At 45.4% G+C, this 16,559-nt stretch overlaps 1 protein-coding gene across 1 annotated transcript in view; it reads right to left on the bottom strand.

Moving 5' to 3' along the window:
* tmcc3 (transmembrane and coiled-coil domain family 3) overlaps positions 1-16,358 on the bottom strand; it is a 98,083-nt gene extending 81,725 nt beyond the window's left edge. The window contains exons 1-2 of the mRNA XM_052034251.1: positions 16,210-16,358; positions 15,143-15,226 (exon numbers count right to left, since the gene is read on the bottom strand). Of these exons, the coding sequence (XP_051890211.1) occupies positions 15,143-15,226; positions 16,210-16,302 (177 nt within the window). The 5' untranslated portion in view covers positions 16,303-16,358. The remainder of the gene's footprint in view (positions 1-15,142; positions 15,227-16,209) is intronic.
* Between the last annotated feature and the right edge of the window lie 201 nt (positions 16,359-16,559).

Below are 16,559 nucleotides of genomic sequence, written 5' to 3' on the forward strand. Positions count from 1 at the left end.
CAGTGTTCCAGACTCAAACCCTGGTCAAAGAATTTCGGACCTTAGCAACCAGTTTTGAACTGCAGATGTTAGTAACAATTCTGCTGTTACCATTTTCACCTCCTTTAGACCCATCCTTCCTTCCTTCATTTGTCCCATTACCACCTCCCTCTGTCACAAGAATTTCGGACCTTAGCAACCAGTTTTGAACTGCAGATGTTAGTAACAATTCTGCTGTTACCATTTTCACCTCCTTTAGCCCCATCCTTCCTTCCTTCATTTGTCCCATTACCACCTCCCTCTGTCACAAGAATTTCGGACCTTAGCAACCAGTTTTGAACTGCAGATGTTAGTAACAATTCTGCTGTTACCATTTTCACCTCCTTTAGCCCCATCCTTCCTTCCTTCATTTGTCCCATTACCACCTCCCTCTGTCACAAGAATTTCGGACCTTAGCAACCAGTTTTGAACTGCAGATGTTAGTAACAATTCTGCTGTTACCATTTTCACCTCCTTTAGCCCCATCCTTCCTTCCTTCATTTGTCCCATTACCACCTCCCTCTGTCACATCTTGTTGTTTAATACCTCCTTCCTCTGTAGAAGATAGAGAAGGAAACAGGGTTAAGGTTTCAGGTTGACAGCATGTAAACAACAGTAACCTCGGAGTCAGGGGAAGGAACAAAATAAGGAAGGTCTCTGATTGGTGGAAGGCAGGAGGGATTCAACAACAGAGGTGTGCAGTGGGAGGAGGCAGTAATGGGACAAGTGAAGAAAGATAAGTATCTGGAGAAGGCAGTGATATTACTAACAACTTCAACCCACAAATGGTGGTTATGGTCTGAAATTCCTGAACTCCATTTTGAGTCTGGAAGATAGTAAAGTGATTAATTGAATAACAAAGTACTGATACTTTAATTTATATTGATCTTCACCGGATGAGTATGGGACAAGGACAGAAAAGTAATGAAACTTGGAGGTCACAGCTCCACTCTGCACTGAGGTGTTGTCCAATCCACACTTGGTCTCCAAGCGAGCACATCGTGAGCAACCGTTGCATTATTAACAATTGAAGGGAATGCAAAATAAACCAGGGGTTCACACGGCCTTAAAAGACACACAAGTAGGAATCTCACTTAAATTACATCCGCCGACTGAGAGAAAAGTCAAGGAAATTTCAGCCCATATCTGTTGTGAGCAATAATCCCTTTCAAACGCCAGCATGCCTTGCATCTTTCCCACACAGCTGTTAAATATTTAAATGAGCAGAGCTGGAAAATTCAATAACTCCCACTATTGCGCAAAGTCAAAGATAAATTGATATTGGTATTGGTTTATTATTGTCACATGTACTGAGATACAGGGAAATGCTTTTGTTTGTGTGACACCCAGACAGATCCTGCCATGATCATAGGTGGCACGGTAGTGTAGCAGTTAGTGTAACGCTATTATAGCACTAGTGATTGGGGTTCAATTCCCACCACTGTCTGTAAGGAGTTTGTCTGCATGGGTTTCCTCTGAGTGCTCCAGTTTCCTCCCACATTCCAAAGACGTACAGGATAATAGGTTAACATGGGTGTAATTGGGTGGCGCGGGCTTGTTGGGCTGGAAGGACCTGTTACCGTGCTGTATAAATAAAGTTTTAAAGTTTTTCATAAGTATGCTGAGGTAGTGAAAAGAAAACAGAATGCAGAATATAGTGTTACAGTTACAGAGAAAGTGAAGTGAAGGCAAACAAAACTCATCCTCCCTTATAAACGTTCTCTATGGAAAAAATTCCAAACAATGAATGAAACACTGCAAAGACTTTACCTTAATCTTTCACCAAACAACATAATTCCTGTCCAAAGGTAGCACATTTAGTCAAATCCCATTTTCTTCATTCTCTATGAGGAGAGAGACTGAGAGGTGATCTTATAGAGGTGTATAAAATCATGAGCTTCGTGGGCTTTGCTTTGGAGGACTTCGGAGCAGATAAGTTTTTCTTTTTATTAAGTTTTAAGTATAAGGCTTAATAGGGTTATAATTTACTAGGGTTAGTATTTTTAGAAGTTTTTAGTGGTTGAGTGGGGGCTGGACTGCGCAGGCGCGGCACGAGCAGTTTAAAAAGGAAACCGCCTAACAGCAGGCAGTGGAGTGAGTAGGAGCAGAGTGTGCCGGGCTTTGGCTCAAGGGGCTTCGGCGTAAAGAGGTAAGGTAGGTGAGTAGCTGGTAGGTAGGCGAAGGTATGGTTACCGTTATCTGTGATAAATATTTAAGTAGAAAAACTAGGAAAAAACAAGGTATTAGTTCCGATGGAGGACATAGTGGTGTGCTGCAGCTGCTTGATGTGGGAGCTCGTGGACCTTCCTGCGGTCCACGATGGCCACATCTGCAGTAAGTGCTTGAGGCTGGAGGAACTTCAGCTCAAAATCGATGAGCTGGAGTTGCAGCTTCAAACACTGCGCAGCGTCAGGGAGGGGGAGAGTTTTGTCGATTCTGTTCATCAGGAGATGGTCACTCCCCTTACAGCAGGTACTGCTGGAGTCCAGGAAGTAGATAGAATGGTGACTGTCAGGGGAGGGAAAAGGAAAAAGAAAATGAACAGGCAGATAGAGCAGAGGACCCCGGAGGCTGTTCCCCTCAGTAACAGGTTTTCCGCTTTGGAGACTGTTGAGGGAGATGACCTGCCGGGGCTGAGCAGCAGTAGCCGGCTCTGTGGCACTGGGACCGGTCCTGCTGCTCAGAAGGGAAGGGACAAGAGGAAGGCAGTAGTGATAGGGGACTCGATAGTCAGGGAAACAGATAGGAGGTTCTGTGGCAGTGAGCATGAATCCCGGATGGTATGTTGCCTCCCAGGTGCCAGGGTCCGGCATGTTACTGAGAGGGTCCACAGGATTCTAGAGCGGGAGGGAGAACAGCCAGCAGTCGTAGTTCATGTTGGTATCAATGACATAGGTGGGAAGAGGGATGAGGTCCTGAAAGGGGAGTTTAGCGAGCTAGGCAGAAGGCTGAAGGACAGGACCTCGAGGGTAGCAATCTCAGGATTGCTGCCAGTGCCACACAAAAGTGAAGGCAGGAATAGGAGGAGATGGCAGATAAATGCGTGGCTGAGAAGTTGTTTTTAGATTTATGGATCATTGGGATCTCTTCTGGGGAAGGTGGGACCTCTACAGAGAGGACGGGTTACACCCGAACTTGAGGGGGGCCAATATCCTTGTGGCCAGGTTTGTGAGGGTGGTTCAGGAGGGTTTAAACTAGATTGCAAGGGGGAAGGGAACCAAAGGAGTAGGTCAGAGGAAGAAGGGGATGGGGAAAAGTCAGATCTTACAGGTAGAGAGGCTTTGAGGATGGAGAGGCAGAGTACAGGCTATAAAAGTAGTAAGGTGGATGGGCTGAAGTGCATGTACTTGAATGCAAGAAGCGTCAGGAATAAGGGAGATGAACTGAGAGCTTGGATAAGTACATGGGACTATGATATTGTGGTTATTACAGAGACGTGGCTGACATCGGGGCAGGAATGGATATTGAATATTCCTGGTTTTCAGTGTTTTAAAAGGGATAGGGAGGGGGGGGAAAGAGGAGGAGGGGTGGCGATACTGGTCTGGGACACAGTTACAGCTGCAGAAGGGGTAGATAATGTAGAAGGATCCTCTCCAGAGTCAATATGGGTGGAAGTTAGGAACAAGAAAGGGGCAGTTACCCTTCTGGGAGTATTCTATAGGCCCCCAAGTAGCAGTAGGGATACTGAGGAGCAGATTGGGAGGCAGTTTTTGGAGAGATGCGAAAATAACAGGGTTATTATAATGGGAGACTTCAACTATCCAAATATTGATTGGCACCTACTTAGTGCCAAGGGTTTAGATGGGGCGCAGTTTGTTAAGTGTGTCCAGGATGGATTTCTGATGCGGTCTGTTGACAGGCCGACTAGAGGGAATGCCATATTAGATCTAGTTTTAGGTAATGAACCGGGTCAGGTGACAGATCTATCGGTGGGTGAGCATTTTGGGGGCAGTGACCATTGCTCCATAACCTTTAGAATTGTCATGGACAGGGATAGGAGCAAAGAGGACGGGAAGATATTTAATCAGGGGAAGGCAAATTATAAGGCTATAAGGCGAGAACTTGGGAGGGTAAATTGGGGTGACATTTTTGAAGGGAAATGTACTATGGAGATGTGGTCGATGTTCAGGGATCTTTTGCAGGATGTTAGGGATAAATTTGTCCCGGTGAGGCAGAGAAGGAATGGTAGGGTGAAGGAACCATGGGTGATGAGAGAGGTGGAACAACTAGTTAGGAAGAAGAGGGTAGCATACATAAGGTGTAAGCAGCAAGGATCTGACAGGGCTCATGAGGAATATAGAGTAGCAAGGGAGAAGCTTAAGAAAGGGCTGAGGAGAGCAAGAAGGGGACATGAAAAGGCTTTGGCAAGCAGGGTTAAGGAGAATCCCGAGGCTTTTTTCTCCTACGTAAAGAGCAGAAGGATGACTAGGGTAAAGGTAGGTCCGATTAAAGACAAAGGTGGGAGGATGTGCCTGGAAGCTGTGGAAGTGGGTGAGGTTCTCAATGAATACTTCTCTTTAGTATTCACCAAGGAGAGGGGTCTTGATGATGCTGAGAACAGTGTAGGTGAGGGTGATGTTCTGGAGTATGTAGATATTAAGAGAGAGGATGTGATGGAGTTGTTAGAAAATATTAGGACAGATAAGTCCCCGGGGCCTGACAGAATATTCCCCAGGCTGCTTCGTGAGGTGAGGGAGGAGATTGCTGAACCGTTGGTTAGGATCTTTGAGTCCTCGTTGTCAACGGGGATGGTACCGGAGGATTGGAGGGTGGTGAATGTTGTCCCCTTATTCAAAAAAGGTAGTAGGGATAGTCCAGGGAATTACAGACCGGTGAGCCTTACGTTTGTGGTGGGTAAGCTGTTGGAAAGAATTCTAAGAGATAGGATCTATAAGCACTTGGAGAAACATGGACTGATTAGGGACAGCCAGCATGGTTTTGTGAAGGGAAGATCTTGCCTCACAAGCCTGATGGGGTTCTTTGAGGAGGTGACCAGGAAGGTTGATGAGGGTAGTGCAGTGGATGTGGTCTACATGGATTTTAGTAAAGCGTTTGACAAGGTTCCGCATGGTAGGCTTCTTCAGAAGGTCAGAGGCCAAGGGATCCAGGGAAGCTTCGCCTTGTGGATTCAGAATTGGCTTGCCTGTAGAAAGCAAAGGGTTGTGATGAAGGGAGTGCATTCAGATTGGAGGGCAGTGACTAGTGATGTCCCGCAGGGATCGGTTCTGGGACCCTTGCTTTTTGTGATATTTATTAACGACTTAGATGAGGGGGTGGAAGGTGGGGGTTAGCAAGTTTGCAGATGACACAAAGATCGGTGGTGTTGTGGATAGTGTGGAGGGCTGTAGAAGCTTGCAGAGGGATATTGATAGGATGCAGAGCTGTGCTGACAAGTGGCAGATGGAGTTCAATCCAGAGAAGTGTGAGGTGGTACACTTTGGAAGGACAAACTCCAAGGCAGAGTACAAGGTAAATGGCAGGATTCTGGACAGTGTAGAGGAGCAGAGGGATCTGGGGGTTCATATCCACAGATCACAGCAAGTCGCCTCGCAGGTGGATAGGGTAGTTAAGAAAGCTTATGGGATGTTAGCTTTCATAAGTCGGGGGATCGAGTTTAAGAGTCGAGAAGTGATGATGCAGCTTTACAAAACTCTGGTTAGGCCACATTTGGAGTACTGTGTCCAGTTCTGGTCGCCTCATTGTAGGAAGGATGTGGAGGCGTTGGAAAGGGTGCAGAGGAGATTTACCAGGATGCTGCCTGGATTGGAGAGTATGGATTATGGGGAGAGATTAAAGGAGCTAGGGCTGTTCTCATTGGAGAGAAGGAGGATGAGGGGAGACATGATAGAGGTTTACAAGATATTGAGAGGAATAGATAGAGTGGACAGCCAACGCCTCTTTCCCAGGGCGCCAATGCTCAAAACAAGAGGACATGGCTTTAAGGTATTGGCTGGGAAGTTCGAGGGTGATGTCAAAGGGAGGTTTTTCACCCAGAGAGTGGTTGGTGCATGGAATGCGCTGCCTGGAGTGGTGGTGGAGGCTGATACATTGGACAAGTACAAGAGATTGTTAGATAAGCATATGGAGTAAACCCTGTTGTTTTTACACCTTTCCCTAATCTGCCTGCATATCTATTCTTCAATGTCCTGGTGGCTATTGGGGGTCTGTAGTATAATCCATCAGAGTGATTGCACTTTTCTTATTTTTGAGTTCTATCTATATAGACTCAGTGGATGAGCCCTCCATTATGTCCCCTCTGAGTGCAGCTGTGATATTGTCCCTGATTAATAGCACAACTGCCCTATCCCTCTTTTACCTCCCTCTCTATCTTCTCCAAAACATCGAAACCCTGGGACATAAAGCATCCATTCCTGTCCCTCTGTCAACCAAGTCTACAGCTAAAGGAATCTCCCCGGCTACAGATAGATTTATATTAATTTGTTTTCTGAGCTCCCAGTGGGTTTTTACTAAATGTGGCTGCTGAGTTTAAATCAACCAGCACCACTCAATATTGCAGTCACTGTTTGGGCTCAGCCGTCAACTCCATCAACTCCAGCCTACCAGACAACCTAGACCCATTGCAATTCACCTATCGGCGAAACAGGTCTACAGCGGATGCCATCTCCCTGGCCCTTCACTCAGCTCTGAAGCATCTGGACAGTAAAGACACATAAGTTAGGCTATTGTTTATTGACTACAGCTCTGCCTTCTATACAATAATTCCAAGCAAGCTTGTCACCAAACTCCAAGACCTAGGACTCAACACCTCCCTCTGTAACTGGATCCTTGACTTTCTAACAAATGGACCGCAATCAGTGAGGATAGACAGCAATACCTCCGGCACGATTATTCTCAAAACTGGTGCCCCACAAGGCTGCGTCCTCAGCCCCCTACTCTACTCTCTATACACTCACGACTGTGTGGCCAGATTCTGCTCTAACTCCATCTACAAGCTTGCAGATGATACCACCGTTGTAGGCCGTATCTCAAACAGTGATGAGTCAGAATACAGGAAGGAGATAGAGAGCTTAGTGGAATGGTGTCATGACAACAACCTTTCCCCCATTGTCAACAAAACTAAAGAGCTGGTCATTGACTTCAGGAAAGGGGGCGGTGTACGTGCACCTGTCTACATCAATGGTGCTGAAGTCGAGAGGGTTGACAGCTTCAAGTTCCTGGGAGTGAACATCACCAACAGCCTGTCCTGGTCAAATCACGTAGATGCCACGGCCAAGAAAGCTCACCAGTGCCTCTACTTCCTCAGGAGGCTAAAGAAATTTGGTTTGTCCCCTTTGACTCTCACCAACTTTTACCGATGCACCATAGAAAGCATCCTATCTGGATGTATCACGGCTTGGTACGGCAACTGCTCTGCCCAGGACCGCAAGAAGCTGCAGGGAGTTGTGGACACAGCCCAGCGCATCACGGACACCAGCCTCCCCTCCTTGGACTCTGTCTTTACCTCTCATTGTCTTGGTGCAGCAGCCAGCATAATCAAAGACCCCACCCACCCGGGACATTCTCTCTTCTCTCCTCTTCCATCAGGTAGAAGATACAGGAGCCTGAGGGCACGTACCACCAGGCTCAAGGACAGCTTCTACCCCACTGTGATAAGACTATTGAATTGTTCCCTTATACAATGAGATGGACTATGACCTCACGATCTACCTTGTTGTGACCTTTCACCTTATTGCACTGCACTTTCTCTGTAGCTGTGACACTTTACTCTGTATTGTTACTGTAGTTACCTGTACTACATCAATGCACTCTGTACTAACTCAATGTAACTGCACTGTGTAATGAATTGACCTGTACAATCGGAACACAAGACAAGCTTTTCACTGTACCTCGGTACAAGTGACAATAATAAACCAATACCAATACCAATACCAATCCATTCAGCAGCAGCCAAACGATCCACTTGGAATGGAGCCAAAGGTAAACTGAAGCATTAACGTGTAGAATTAGAAAGCATTAACTGAGGAAATAGAATCCATTTTTCACACATTCTTGGACCTGAGAATCACAGCTAAAACCAGTATTTATTGCCACGTGCTTAAGTATTCCCAGAGTGTTGTAGGGAGGGAGTTGCAGGACTTGGATCCAGCGATGATGGAGGAACAGTGGCATGCAAAAGTTTGGGCACCCCTGGTCAAAATTTCTGTTACTGTGAATAGTTAAGTGAGTAGAAGATGAGCTGATCTCCAAAAGTCATAAAGTTAAAGATGAAACATTCTTTTCAACATTTTAAGCAAGATTAGTGTATTGTTTTTGTTTTGTACAATTTTAGAGTGAAAAAAAGGAAAGGAGTACCATGCAAAATTTTGGGCACGCCAAGAGATTTGAGCTCTCAGATAACTTTTACCAAGGTCTCAGACCTTCATTAGCTTGTCAGGGCTATGGCTTGTTCACAGCCATCATTAGGAAAGGCCAGGTGATGCAAATTTCAAAGCTTTATAAATACCCTGACTCCTTGAACCTTGTCCCAACAATCAGCAGCCATAGGCTCCTCTAAGCAGCTGCCTAGCACTCTGAAAATTAAAATAAATGATGCCAACAAAGCAGGAGAAGGCTATAAGAAGATAGCAAAGCGTTTTCAGGTAGCCGTTTCCTTAGTTCATAATGTAATTAAGAAATGGCATTTAACAGGAACGGTGGAGGTCAATTTCATGAAAAGAACACCTCTCCAACTGTTAAGCACAGGGGTGGATCGATCATGATTTGGGCTTATGTTGCAGCCAGTGGCACGGGGAACATTTCACTGGTAGAGGGAAGAATGAATTCAATTAAATACCAGTAAATTCTGGAAGCAAACATCACACTGTCTGTAAAAAAGCTGAAGATGAAAAGAGCATAGCTTCTACAAAAGGATAACGATCCTAAACACACCTCAAAGTCCACAATGGACTACCTCAAGATGAAGGTTTTGCCATGGTCCTCACAGTCCCCCAACCTAAACATCATTGAAAATCTATGGATAGACCTCAAAAGAGCAGTGCATGCAAGACAGCCCAAGAATCTCACAGAACTAGCAGCCTTTTGCAAGGAAGAATGGGCGAAAATCCCCCAAACAAGAATTGAAAGACTCTTAGCTGGCTACAGAAAGCATTTACTAGCTGTGATACTTGCCAAAGGGGATGTTACTAAGTGCCCAAACTTTTGCTTTGGGCCCTTTTCCTTTTTTGTTATTTTGAAACTGTAAAAGATGGAAATAAAAAAGTAATCTTGCTTAAAATATTAAAGAAATGTGTCATCTTTAACTTTATGCCTTTTGGAAATCAGGTCATCTTTTACTCGCTTTGCTACTCACAGTAACAGAAATTTTGTACGGGGTGCTCAAACTTTTGCATGCCACTGTACACTTCCAAGTCAGGATGGTGTGCGCCTTGGAGAGAAACTTATAGCTGGTGGTGTGCCTGCTGCCCTCGTCCTTAGTGGTTGAGGTGATAGGTTCGAGAGGAACTGTAATGTGTCTATTGTGAATCTTGTCAATGGAACACACTGCAGCCAAGGTGCACCTGTAGTGGAGGGAGTGAATGTTTCACATGGTTGAAGGGGCGCCAATCAAATGAGCTGCTTTGTCTTGGATGGTGTTGTATGTGGCTGGAGCTGCACTCATCCAGTGGAGGGTATTGCATCACACTCCTGCCATTGGGCCTTATAGAGATGGAAAAGCCTGGGGTGTCAGGTGGTGAGTCACATACGACAGAGTATACAGCCTCTGACCTGCTCTTGCAGCCCTGGTATTTATATGGCTGATTCAATGGATTTCTGTTCAATAATGTCTCCAGGATGTTGATAGTGGGTGATTTGGAAGATGGGGTGCTGTTCCTTATCTTCTCCTCCTCTTCCCTTTTAGCATTCCAAAGGGAACATTCCCTTCCCAACTTCCTTGTCTGCTCTTCTGTCTCACCCACCAACCACTCCCCTTTTTATGGCATTTTTCCCTGCAACAGCAGGAGGTGCAAACTCCACATCACATGATTAAATCTTATGTAATTAAGACCTCCAGCAACACGACCTGGGAATTTTTTGGAATTGACTCAGAGTTCCCAGTTATTTATGGACTTGGGACAGGTGGACAGAGACACAGACACTGTAGAAACAGAGCGACAGACACGGTGCCTGTGCTGGGCTTCAAGACAAGGTCCAGTGGTGGTATTGGGGGCAGGTCACTGGAACAGGAATCCAGAGACCTGGACTAACCATCCAGAAACGTGGGTTGCAATTCCACGTGGCAACTGTGGAATTTCACGTTTGTTCATAAACTGAGATGACAATGATAACAGCAACTTGTTTCAGTAACATGAGCACGGAAAAAGCAACTGGATTGTTGTAAATATCCCACCAGGTTCATCAATGTTCTTCAGGGGAGGAAATCTGCCATCCTTACCTGGTCTGGCCTACATGTGACTCCAGACAATCACCACGTGGGTAGCTCTGCACATCACGAAAACCAGCCTCCCCTCCATCGACTCTGTCTACACTTCTCGTTGCCTCAGTAAAGCAGCCAACATAATCAAAGACCCCTCCCACCCGAACATTCTCTCTTCTCCCCTCTCCCATCAGGCAGAAGATACAAAAGCCTGAAAGCACGTACCACCAGGCTCAAGGACAGCTTCTATCCCGCTGTTATAAGACTGTTGAATGGTCCCCTAGTACAATAAAATGGATGCTTGACCTCATAATCTAGCTTGTCATGACCTTGCACCTTATTGTCTGCCTGCACTACACTTTCTCTGTAACTGTAACACTTTATTCTGCATTCTGTTATTGCTTTTCCCTTCTACTACCTCAACATAATGATGTGATGAAACAATCTGTATGGATGGCATGCAAAACAAAGTTTTTCGCTGTACCTTGGTACCTGTGACAATAATAAACCCAATTTACTCTGTGATCAACAGCTCACTACCAGCTCCTCAGGGGCAATAGTGTATGGGTGATAAATGCTGGCTTTGTGAGTGAAGCCCGGATCCCAATAAATAAAAATATTGTGCATATTTGGGGCTTCTGAAATGGCTTAGCTACTGCAGAGGCTCCCAGAGGGCTGGTTTTTTTGTTCTCTTAACTGCTGTGGGGAATAGGCTTAGTGAAACATGTAAACAATGGGGTTACATTTTCTGAGAGATTGTCTTGCTTCAACTTCAGCAAAATTTTGGACCAAATCTTCATGACATAATCAGAGAGTGTTTCTGCTAAAATTTAGTCTTATTTAAGACAAAGTAGTGCGTGAAGTCTAGAGGAATTTCAACCCCATCATATCTTTTTTCTAAATGTAACAAAAATATTTACACTCGTCCACAACCATTAACTCAGCCTATGATGGGCATTCACACTAGTTAGAACTCTAGAAATTTGAGGCAATCCCTTTGAAATTAGCCAGAAATCAGAGTATCAAAGCAACTCTTTAAATTTATGCAACAAAATACCACAGCAGTGAAACCAGGTAATGGTTGATGCTGAGCTAAATGAGGGGAAATTAGGAAGGATGGCTTGATAGAGGAGAGGTGATGAGGTGCAAAGGTTTAGGGAGAAACTCCAGAGCTGAATTGAGAGTGTTTGTTGACATTAGTCAGCACTATAGAGCTTGAGGTACAGCTGCACTCCCTAGTTTACGAGTAGCATCACTCCATAACACTCACTAGTATTATTGTGTTTATACACTTGTGTAATAGTTGCGACCATTACTCATGTGCTTAATGACATTGTGTGCTTAATATCGTGCACTGTCACCAGTAATCACAGTGGTGCACAATGTTGCCAGTAAACCCTATGGTTCACACTACACCTGTAAACACTCCATGGATAACACTTGTGTCAATAAATGCAATGGAGAACACCATTGCCAATAAAATGCGGCAGAAACACTGGTTCTGGTGAACACTATGGAGCACTCCCATGCCAGACAGACTGAATCACACCCACTAGTTTGCTCTGGAATTCCACGGCATACCAGCACTAGTTTGCTTGTAGTTTTACCAGCATCAGTGTGCTCAAGGGTAGTTACTATCAGTAGCATTCACATTGTGTTTATTGGCACTGGTGTGTCCTGTAGCTGCTCCTGACACTAGAGCGCAGCAATGTGTTGATTGACAACACATGGATCATACGCCTGGAAATTCAATTCCTTCGCTCTGTATCTTTCAGTGTTATACAGTTGAAATTGATATTATTCATAGTGAGACTCAATAACCAATATTTCTGGGCCATTTTATATCCCCTGGAAAGCTTGGTCACCATTTGTTGTCGAGCAGCACCTTGTTTTCTGTGATTTCCGTGACCAGGCAGCACATGATGATGTCATTCTCAGTGCATTGTTCCTTTTCAGGAGCGGCACAGGAGCATTTGGACCCGCGGGTGCTGTGATGAGGCACTGTCGGGACAACACAGTTCCCCACACCACAGCACTGGACAGGGAGGCCTGCTGGAGAAGTAAAGCCCATCCATACAACCTGTGGCCCACCCCCAGCAATGAAATACCACCCCCCCAATCTGCGACATCCTTCCTGATCCCCTCTCAAAAGTTGGGCTCTGATACCCCTCCCATCCCTGACTACAGGCTTGACAAACCTCAGGGAAGGAGGGGCAGAGGTGCATATATTTCGCCCATAGAGATGGGCAACATCTGGCCTGCTGTGCCCAAGGCTTGAGACAGCTGAAGCTTTAGTGATGGCCCAATGGCCAAATGTGACCAGTTACTAGTGTCCACATTTGTGCTGCTCCAGGGCAGCCTAATGGGCACATGGGCAATTCTAGACAAGCATGAGACTGTTCTCAGCAACTATAGTGTGCCAAGGTTGCTCTAATATTTACTGGCAAGAATGGTGGGCTTCAGTAGTTTGCAGCATGGTGTTCACTGAATCCTTGGGACCTCGCAGAGTAACGCTGGATTTCACAGCAGCTGACTTCCAGCAGTTGAAATTCACAATCAGCTTTCCCCATTTCACCTGCCACCACAAAGGAAGCAATGGATGTGAAGTACATTGAGAGCTTTGTGTCTATAATCCACTTCACCTGTGCAGCAGAGCCTGTTCTCCAGTGGTCTCAGATCCCTTGCCACTGCAGCAAGACCTGGCTCTGTGAAGCTCATGTGATAGCTGGTGTACATTAGCTACCCCATGTTAAACAAAACCACACACAGGCAGCTTTCACTCCACAGTATGAAGTTCAGGACCTGGAATGTCAGGATTCTCATGGACAATCCCCACAGTGACAGATCTGGTCACTGTTCCACTGTCATATCTCGGGAACTCAGTCACTTTGACGCACTGAGTGGGACATGATGGCAGGAGGTGGCCACTTTAGAGCAGGTAAACTGGAAGAGGAACCCATCAGCATGGACTGAGCTTCACCATCAAGATTGAGCTAGTCTGCTTTCTCAGGAATGCTCCCTGAGAAAATAATGAGCAGTATATGACCTTTTAGCTCTCTCTTAACGTGGAATCTGCACATTATAGTTGTCAGTGCGTATGGTCCAACCCTGGAAGCTTCGACAAGGCCAAGAAGGACTTCTTAAAATACCTAAGTCTACACCCCAAAGGGAGATGAACTGATCCTCCTGGGAGACTTTGATGCCAGGGTGGGAAGATCACAACACTGCGGGGAGGCAAGATCAGCAATGAGAGAGTTGGGAAGTTTGACTCCAATGGGCTCCTTCTCCTGGCAAAATGCTTGGAGCACGGCCTCAGCATAACGAACATGCAAGATATTATAGCAACACTCCTGGTCTATGACAACTGTTAGATGATATTATCATCTGAGCAAGGAAGTGCAAAGGTGTTCACATCACCCATGCCATAGCTAGCACTGACAGGTACTGCATGCCCTTCACCTAGTCCATCTGTTATCTCCATTACCCTATCCCTCTACCAAGAAGAATGGCATTTCGAGGAGATCGAGGAGACTCCGGGTGCTCACCCTGCATTGCCTCACTGCAATGCTTGAAACTGGCCTGGTCCATGCTTCAATTAGAACCTGGATGATATGGACCTCAATGCACTTACCACCACCCCATCCCCCATTCTGCCCCTGCACTCCCTTGAGAACCAAATTCCTTGATATCCTGGATAGCTGGTTTCAAAGGTTCCAAATTGTCCACCAGCATCCACAGCCTTTGGGACAGAGAATTTCCTATTCTTTGGATCCCTCACATTGAATGCACCCCACTGAACACATTTAACATTTTAAATACTCGACCAGATCCTTCCTGCAGCTCCTGAACTCTGGGCAGTACGAGGCAAGTTTACACAAGTATAAGGGTAGTTCCTGCCATGATCTTTGGCCCACGCAGCCTGCCATGTGCTCTTGTTTCAACAAGCCCAATGGCCTAATTTGTTTATCAAGATACATTGGTATTTTTGGTATGAAAATGCACACTTGCTTCTCCCAAAGTAAGTTCCAAAAATAATGGAGAGGGAAGAGAACTATTTCAGCTGGGATTTAAGTTGTAGTTCGAGCCTTCAACCCATTCAACCTGCTCCTCCGATGGAAGGTAAATTAGACAGACAAGGAGGTGTGAGCATGGACAGTGCCAGAGGGGTTGGCCGGGGATGTGTGGCCCCAAGAAGTGCAGACATACAGGTAATTACCGATAGAAATATGAGATAATAGATGCCAACACAGAAGTACAGCTCACGACGGCAGGGAACTGTGCAGATTGCTCCAAGTCCAGGACATCCTGAGTGACAGATGCCCACACATCAGAGAGGTCGGAGGTGACCTGAGGGCATGAAAAGCATCCTACAACTGCAAGTCCTTTCTGAACCCTGCGATGAAAAGATCCGTCGGAATCCACAATATTTGGTCAGTGTTAATAAACTATTTCTCACTTGCTGTCCTTCCTTCTTCAAGAATCTTTCTCTAACTATTCATACGGCAGATAACTCACAATGTTTGCAACAATGACAAATGCTGACAGTTCAGCTTTGTCATTCCAAATATAACTAACAGGTTGCACAGTTTATTGTTTCAAAATAGGAAGTTTAAAACTTCTAACAGCTCAACAACATGCCAGTTACACTTCCTTTTTGAAATATTTGTAAGACTGAAATATCCAAGTAAAGGTAGTGGCAAATGTTACATAAATATAAATATCATTTTGAAATATAGTTCTGTGTCCTACCTGGCTTATAATGATATTTGGAATACTTTTCATTTCTCTCTGTCGCCCCGTGTCGATGAAGTTTTTAAAACGCAAGGAAGTGTCCTGTGAACAAGTTTAACCAGTAATTGTTAAGGGCATCCCCTTCCTGTCTCTGGCACCCTTTCCCCTGAAGCCTTTAAATAGACCAATCACTGATGGACCTCCAGCCAGTTAAACCAGTTTTTAATACTTATACATTACAACACAAATGCAGTTCATTCAAACCATTGGGTCCATTCTGGCTCCCGCAGAGCAATCCCGTCAGTCCCGTTCCCTCTCTCCTTGTTTCCCTGTTCCCCTGCAATTCATCCCCTCTGGCACATCCATCACCTTCCCTTTACATACACTAGGGGCAACTTCCAGCAGCCAATTAACATATCGTCTGCACATCTTTGGGGACGTGGGAGGAAACCAGAGCAACTGGAGGAAACCCACATGATCACAGGGAGCACATGCAAACTTCACACAGACAGCACCAGAGGTCAGGATTTTACCGAGGTCGCTGGAGCTGTGAGGCAGCAGCACCACCTACTGTGCTGCCACCATACACAATATTTCCAGCAAGGCTCACTCTAGTTTCACTGCCTGTTCTGTGGCATCCATTTCATGGCAAAAATATATCCAAAATCCCTTTTGTCAAATCTGTTATCAGTTAATGAAAAGCATTGCAATCAGTATGCTTTAAGGACTCTCAACATTTAATTCTGCAAAGACTGCCCCTTGAAGTTGTACCAAAAGAAAAAAAATCAGTTATTAAAGAGCAGTAATCTAAACCACTTTTCCAGCAATGCTGACACCCTAAGAATGAATTTATTAAAAATATAGAAATATAGGAAACCTGCAACACAATCCAGGCCCTTCAGCCCACAAAGTTGTGCTAAACATGTCCCTACCTTAGAAATTACTAGGCTTACCATAGCCCTCTATTTTTCTCAGCTCCATGTACCTATCCAAAAGTCTCTTAAAAGACCCTATCATATCCGCCTCCACCACTGTTGCCGGCAGCCCATTCCACGCACTCACCACTCTCTGAGTAAAAAACTTACCCCAACATCTCCTCTATGCCTACTCCCCAGCACCTTAAACCTGTGTCCTCTTGTGGCAACCACCTCAGCCCCGGGAAAAAGCCACTTTTCCATAGGGCATTAATAATAGAGGTTACATAGAGAATAAGGGTAGCACTGTGACATAGCTGGTAAAGCCACTGCCTTAGGTTCAGCCTGACCTTGGGTTGCTGTCATTGGGTGTGAACTTTGCATGTTTTGGCTGTGACCACATCGGCTTCCTCCAGATGCTTCGGCTTCCTCCCACATCCCAAAGACATGTGGGTTGGTAAATTAATCGGTAACTATAAATTGTCCCGAGTGTGTAGGAGGATGGTAGAATATTGGGCTAG

Source organism: Pristis pectinata, chromosome 19 (genome assembly GCF_009764475.1).
Source record: "Pristis pectinata isolate sPriPec2 chromosome 19, sPriPec2.1.pri, whole genome shotgun sequence".
Taxonomy (NCBI): Eukaryota; Metazoa; Chordata; class Chondrichthyes; order Rhinopristiformes; family Pristidae; genus Pristis; species Pristis pectinata.